General features: G+C 40.1%; 1 protein-coding gene across 1 annotated transcript in view; it reads left to right on the forward strand.

Moving 5' to 3' along the window:
* ggctb (gamma-glutamylcyclotransferase b) overlaps positions 1-7,993 on the forward strand; it is a 13,148-nt gene continuing 5,155 nt past the window's right edge. The window contains exons 1-4 of the mRNA XM_085803397.1: positions 1-62; positions 3,589-3,712; positions 3,806-3,951; positions 5,658-5,790. Of these exons, the coding sequence (XP_085659523.1) occupies positions 3,602-3,712; positions 3,806-3,951; positions 5,658-5,790 (390 nt within the window). The 5' untranslated portion in view covers positions 1-62; positions 3,589-3,601. The remainder of the gene's footprint in view (positions 63-3,588; positions 3,713-3,805; positions 3,952-5,657; positions 5,791-7,993) is intronic.

The following is a 7,993-nucleotide window of genomic DNA, read 5'->3' on the forward strand; positions in this document are numbered from 1 at the left end:
TGTCTTCTTGGATACGACATCCCAATGGAAACTACTGGCGGAGGCTGACAACCACAGGACGGTAAATATACAGGTGCATCTCAATAAATTAGAATATAGCCTAATGGAAAAATCCAAAGTCAAATAGCCTCAACCAAGTATTGAGCATATAAATGGGAATACTTTTCAAAAGGCCAACATTTCCATATGTGCTTTTCTTTTTTTAATGGTTGTAATATTCCTCTTTTTTTTGAGATACTGAATTTTAGGTCTTCATTAAATGTGAAGCCATAACCATTACACTTAAAAGAAATCAAACTGTTTCATTCTCTATATAATGTATTGGTTTCACAGGGTTCCTATGCAAGTAAGGAAAAGTATGGAATTTGATTTTATACTTTTCCAGATCTGGAAAAGTATGGAAAATGGAAACTATTATATGGAAATGTATTTATCTTAACCCCTTCAGACCCTGCGTCCATTGGAATGGACATGACATAGTTCTGTCTCTAAACAAATAAATACTCTGTAATTCAATGATGTCAGCAATGCTAGTTACTGATTGGGTCCTGATTATCCAACCACAATCATGTTATTACTTTGAGCACACTCTGAGAGAGTGACAGACATCGGACAAGACAAGCATGGTGGACCGACTGCAGAGAGGGAGGAGGAAGCGCCCATTTTCAGTCAAAAATATAAATTTATGTTCATGCTGGCCAAAGCAATTTGCTGTCAGTATACTTTTAACTGTTACAAGTCATAATATTTGAAGTTATTTTAAACAAATATCATATCATTAATTTGTAGGATTTTTTCAAAGTCCAATGTCCATTGCAGTGGACATCAGGAGTTAGGCGAGGTAAGCCAACACTCAAATGCTTAGTGTCAGTATATAAAGAAACAAAATACCTGTAAGCTTTTCATAGGTAAAGCATGGTGTAACAGTTTATTTATTCATGATTATAACATTTTTAATATATATTTTTTGTTCATAATGTTCTCATAATCATAATAATGAGTGTCAAAGACTCCCTTAAACGTCCCGTAAATCTGAACTTGACTCCTTGAATTCAGGCAATGAGGAGGATGTTACCAGGAGTGAGATAGGTGGTAGGCCTAAGTTTAGAAATTAAGACAGTTTTTAATTCTTAGTATGTGGTTTTCATCAATTTAATGTCTTATCTAAATGGAATGGATAAGTATTCGAGAGTGAGAATACATAAAATGAGTTCAAATGTGATTGTTTTGTTATTAGATTCAGAGAGGGACAGTAGAGAGGTTATAGTACATGCATGCCAGAAGAACTTATGTGGCAGATGAGATTGAGATAGAGGAGACAGACAGTATAGTGAAAGAGGAGGACAGGAGGAGATGACAGTAGCAAGGAAGGAAGAAATCAAGTGGCGTCACAGGCCATTCACTACAATCATGGGCACGTCCTTTTTAGAATGCTCCAATTGATGAGGATCATCCCATAGACCCTATGAAGACATCAAACAATATACTGTATACAGTGGCAAGAAAAAATATGGAATTTCTTAGTTTTCTGCATTAATTAGCCATTCAATGTGATCCGATCTACATCTAAGTCACAAGTATAAACAAACACGATGTGATTAACCTAATTCCACACAATTATAATATTTCATGTCTTCATTGAACATGTCCAATAAACATTCACAGTGCAGGTGGAAGAAGTAAGTGAACCCTTGGATTTAATACATGGTTGAACCTCCTTTGGCAGCAAAAACCTCAATCAAACGTTTCCTGTAGCTGCAGATCAGAACTGCACAACACCATTGGTCCTTACAGAACTGCTTCAGCTCAGCCATGTTCTTAGGATGTCTGGTGTGAATGGAGGTCATTCCATAGCATCCCTATTGGATTCAGGTCTGGGCTCTGACTGGGCCATTCCCAAAGGTGGATTTTCTTTTTTTGAAGCTACTCTAGATTATCTAGGTTGTAGATTTACTTCAATGTTTAGGCTCATTGTCCTGCTGCATCACGCTATTCTACTGAATTCAGCTAGTGGACAGCCACCCTGACATTATCCTGTAGGAAGTCTTGATAAACTTTTACTTTAAAAAATAAATACAAAAAATGAAATCTTAGTTTCAACAGTCGACGAAATATTTTCCCATTAGTGTTGTGGAGTGGCAAACGTCAGGCCTGCAATGGAAAGCAAAGCAATTCATGCAGAAAACTAGGAAATTCCAAAGGGTTCATACTATTTCTTGCCACTGTACCTATATTCTACCTAAAGTACAGTATGACATGGTTGACATGCAAGATTATGATGAAAACAACGAGGCTACCAGATGAAGACTATACATGAAAAAACACATCTTTTGTGACAAGTGCGACATCCTCCTCTCTTCTTGCAGGCTTCTATCAAGTTGATGTACATGTTTAGAACTGCACACAAACTCAAAACCATGCAAACATCCAGTTCCAGATGTTTAGGTCATAACTGATTGATTACTATGTGGAAAAACACAACCTTATTTTTCTTAAGTTTTTCTGACATTTTACAGCCTTTTAGTCCTGGCGTCCATTGGAATGGACATGAAAAAATACTATTAAAAACATGAGTTAGCAAAAATGTTTTTTTTCCACTTTTTTTTTATGTTTGAGAGGAGTCAGAATACATAAAAAAAAAATTTTTTTGCTCAGCCAAAAAAATGCGGGTCTGAAGGGGTTAATACTTATCTGGGTTTGGTGTGATCTGAAGTTATTTGGGTTAATTCTTTTGTGTGCGCTATAGCTACAGTACAATCTCCTGGAAATTATTTGGTGACATAATGGCACACAAATTCCAAATAATGAAAACAAATGATTAATTGCATAATTTATTTACATGATACACATTGTCAAATTTGTAGAAACCTTTTTTAATTGAATTACTGATGTAAATAAACTTTTCCATGATATTCTAATTTATTGAGTTATAATAAACTGAAAACTATATTTATTTTGTCGTGTCGTCTTTGGTTATTTGAGCCCTGGCTAAAGTTACAGGCCTTTATTTCTAATCCCCGTTTTGATTAATATGTGGTGTATTGGTCATAGTGGTGTTTTTTAATACGAGGCCTCATTTTTATTTACAGTTTATAGTTTTGACCCAACACTTCCTGTAATTGTTTCAAAGTAAAAGTCATCCAGTGTTTCGTAACAGGGCTTTTATTGCTGTGTTGCAGTAATCGTATTTGACTCGTTTCCGGTTGCTACTGTGTCTGTTGTTTACATGCAGTCCAGATTTCTGTGTGTGTGGGTGTGTATATGAGTGTGTGTGTGTGTGTGTGTGTGTGTGTGTGTGTGTGTGTGTGTGTGTGTGTGTGTGTGCTCTCTGCTGTTGGCTCAACACACGAGGCAAACTGTGTATTGTGCGTGTGAATAGCGCTCGGCGGCAGCGCGGGGGGATTAGCATGAGAATGGTTTGTGAGTGCTGGAAGGCCACAGCTTCATTTCATTTCAGTCCCCGCTCTCTCACCTGCACCTCCGCTCCTCCCGACGCTCAGCTGTGGCTCAGCTCGGCTCTCCACTTCTTCATCTCCGCCTCCTCCACCTCCTCTTCCTCCTCCTCCTCCTCCTCCTCCTCCTGCCACAGCCTGCTGACAACATGGAGAACAACTACACCTTCCTGTACTTTGCATACGGCAGCAACCTCCTGAAGGAGCGGCTCCAGCTCAAGAACCCCTCCGCCACCGTTCACTGCGTCGCCCGGCTGAAGGTACCGCCGCCGCCTCAGTGTGATCGGCTCTTCTCAGCCGTACAGTACATACTCTACGTCCTCATGACTTCTTTTGCTTTTTCTCCCTTCCAGGACTATAAGCTGGTGTTTGGGAACCACAAAGGCCTGGCCAGCGACCGGTGGCACGGAGGCGTGGCCACCATAGAGAACAGCCCAGGTGACGAGGTGTGGGGCGTCGTCTGGAGGATGAACATGTCCGATCTGGAGTCTCTAGACAGGTAACGGTCCCTTTAAAACAGCTCTACTCAATTTAAAGCAGAAGTAAGCGATCCGGTCGTTTTGGCTAATGCTGCGTTCCAGGCAGGCTTTTGAAACCGTAAATTACAGCTTCAAGTCACGACTTACGACTTTGTAGCGTTCAAGGCAACCCGTAAATCGTGTTTTTCCGACCTGTTTTACCTGTGAAAGTCACTGTAACGGCCAATCGTAACTTCCGACCTGTGAACTCGTACCAGATCGAACTGGTTCGACTTCACAGGTCGGAAAAACACGAGTTACGAGTTGCCTTGAACGCACCATAACGTCTTGTCAGCCGACGGAGTTAGCAGCCCCCGCCCTCGTCATGGATCTATTGGTCCTCGTCCCTACGTCACCACATTCAGGCGCATCCCTTGGCTGCACACACAGCCCTTCATGCCGTTCTCTCTCCTCATTGGATAAAACTTGTAGGATACAAGGAAAGTTTTCTCCTCGGCTCAGAGCAGAGCAGAGTGACTGACAGACCCGTGTTTGTGTTGTTCCAAAGTTTTTAGGAAGTTCAATAAAACTTTGATCCAAAATAATCAGGATTATTCTGATCCCAAGATCCCAACAGTTTGGTGGAAACAGGATGGATTTCATTTCATTCATTTAAATTCAAACTGGTGGTCAAATAAACAACATTTATAATGTAGTATTATACATTTATTTATTTATATTTTGCACCTGATTTTAAATAAGTAAATAAAGTGAACTTTTGATGATTCCACAAATTAAATTAAATTTAAAGCTGAAGTTTGAATTTGAAACACATGGATATGTGAAATGTGAAAATGTGAAAATATCACAATGTATTTGACGAATGTACTGGCCTCAGTTTTTTCAAAAGGTTTAATCTGGATCAAACTGTGAAAAAATTTGAAATCCTCTTTTTTTACTATCCAGGATCACGTGAACCGTCTTTACTTTTATCCCAGTTGTTCAAAGCAAAGTTGGATTGGATCGGTCTCATCCAGATCAAAACTTTTCAAGATGACCAAATCCAGATAATGAGTGCTCTAAATGTGACTGTGCATCACACTGAAGTCTGATGGGTAGGTAAACAACAGGTACAGCAGCAGCATGGGGTCACTCACAGTGTGTTTATTTTAAAATGAGGTGTATTTATTGTTTTCTGTGCTGTTTTTTGTTTCTTCCGTGTCTTTTAAACAGCCAGACGTTATCTGACCTGCAACAAATGAATAAAAAACAAAACAAATTTGCAGTAGATTAGTCAAACACATTGTGAATATTTCTCCATGTGTTTATAATTCAAACTTCAAAATACAAATTTCAATTTTCATTTAATTATCCAGTAGTTGGGGGAAAGTTATTTTATTTTTCCAAAATAATCAAAAAGTTAACTTCTCTCTTTAACACTAAAATTTAAAAATCAGGTGCAAAATATCAGTGTATATATATATATACTACATTATAAATATTGTTTATTTGGACCAGTTTGAATTTAATTCAATTAAAACCAAGATCACGTGATCTAATCCGATCTCAGAATCCGTGTTTTAGTTTTGAACAACCCATATTCAAGATTTGATCCAATCCATTATCCAAAATCCGATCAGATTACCTTGGAACAACTCGGCCCTGGTGTTTTCCTGTGATACTGACATCCAACATGTGTGTGTCTGTGTTCATGTGTTTATGTGTTTATGTGTGTGTGTGCACCCAGTCAGGAGAACGTGACATTAGGCGCCTACAGTCCCGTGGAGCTCTCGGTGAAGACAAAAGGCCAGGAGCTCAACTGTCGCACCTACATAATGAACAGCTGTGTGTACGCCCCGCCGTCGCCTCAGTACCTGCAGGTAAGACACGACCGGACCCGACTGCTCTCTCTCCTCTCCTCTCCTCTCCTCTCGCTGCGTTCAAGGCAGCAGGATCAGTTACAGCAAACAATCTTTCTTCTGCGTTGTAACAAGAAGCAAACTCTGATTAAAGGGATAGTTCACCCAAAATTCGAATTTCACTCATTATCTACTAACCGCGCAGCAGTATTTGTCCATATAATGGTTGTGAATGGTGCTCACTTTTCTTCGTCCAAAAAGACACACCAAAAAACATCCAAATACCTCCAATCTGCTCGTCTGTAATGTCCCTCTTGTATTGAAGCCCCATTATTAAAAAAATTAAATAAGTATATGTTTTAAGCTTGTTTGTAGCGGAAGCTCCCAGTGTCTCAGTTCACTGCTCTTCCTGTGTCACCGGCGGAACAATTTCTCATGTCGGGGCTTCAATACAAGAGGGACATTACAGACGAGCAGTATGGAGGTATTTGGATGTTTTTTTGGTGTGTCTTTTTGAACGAAGAAAAGTGAACACCATTCACAACCATTATATGGACAAATACTGCTGCGCGGACCCCCCCGTAACTCAGAGAACTCACGGAGGACTCTGAAAATTCTCCCAGCCCTTAGTCGACATGAGGGTGGGTCCCTTTAAGGCGTGTACATGCCGGAGAAAGCTGGATTCCAATCGCATTATATGGGCGTCATAATCGGAGTTGAAGAACGCCGATATTAATCTGACTAACACGTTTACATGCACTCAGTTGTCCAGTTATAGTCGGATTAAGGCAATAATTCGGTTTAAGTGTCATGTAAACGTACTGAGTGTCAGCGGTGGATGAAAGTCACAAAACGTTATAATACAGCAGCATGAAAATACTTTATTATTGAAGTGATATCCTGCATTCGGAGCTCTGTGATACGAGCATAAATACAGAAAGACTATCAGCAGAATACCACATCAACACTGATATGTTATCATCACGTGCGACATTATTAGATGATGAACTAAAAGACGTTTTACTGTTGAAGGAAGGAGAGAGTTCATCTACTGTAGATTAACTTTTGTGTGAGATCAATCTGATTATAGGCAGAGGACAGAGAATAAAGGGGGGAGGAGTCATTGATCAGTTTTCGTTTAGCTCCTCGGCAGGACGCTGCATGTGTTGAAGGAAAATGTCGACACAGAGACACAGTGAGACCGATGTGTGTGAGCAGTGGAGGTCTGTGGCTCACAGCAGGCTGCACGCACACACACACACACACACACACACACACTGTTCAACCAGGAAGGAGGTGTTCACGGCTGGTTTCGGTCTTGGGATTTGTTGACGGAAAGAAAAACATTCACAGCATTCATTTGACAGTTTATCAGGAACATCTGTCTTAAACTAAACCAGCAGTAGATTTTCCGATGGTCCATTTCTGCTGAAACTATTTTAAAGGTGTTTCTCCAATAAATTTATAGCATAGTGTAAAGTATTGGTTAAAGGGATAGTTGAACATTTTGGCAAATTGGCCCATTGCCATACAGTAATCGCTATAGTCATAGCAGTAGGTTCGTTACCTTTAATTGTCGGTGCAAGCTATTTTTGAATGGCGGAGCAGAGCCGCGAGCTGCTCAGAGCTACGCTACGGAGGCTCATGGGATTTCTTGGTTTTCCTCATCAAACTCATCAAATACACAATCCAACAACTCCAAAACGTTCTGGTGGACAAGTTGTGACCTGCACATTCACCACGCTATGAGATAACAACAGAACGTTACCAGACAGAGTTGTTTTAGAGGTAAATTCATGCAAAACCGCTGATGCACGTGCCCGTTGGGGTCAGTTTTTTGGCAAGCAGTCTCTGGTTTCAGGTTTGTTCAGTTTACAGCTCCCAGTTCAATTAAGTTAGAAAAGGAAAAGCACAACACATACAACAATCATTAATTGAATATAACAACTCTGATTTGGGAACATGCGCTTCAACTGGGAGCAGCAAAGTCTGGTAGCTCTGAGTTTTTGAGTTTTTACTCAACATTTGCTTTATTTTTGTTGTGTTTTTTTGTTATCTACTGATGGATGCTTCTCTGGGGAGAAGAGATTCTTCAGAGATGAGCTTCTTTCATTGAAAATGGACAGATCTGGAGGACACCACCATCCTGTCCTCAGATGATCTGAAGAGGTGCTTTTGTGGTGGTTGTTGTGCTGCTGCTGCTGGTGCAAAGTTAAAGGCTTGG

This window comes from Trachurus japonicus, chromosome 16 (genome assembly GCF_045865225.1).
Source record: "Trachurus japonicus isolate A0001 chromosome 16, Traja_1.0".
NCBI lineage: Eukaryota > Metazoa > Chordata > Actinopteri > Carangiformes > Carangidae > Trachurus > Trachurus japonicus.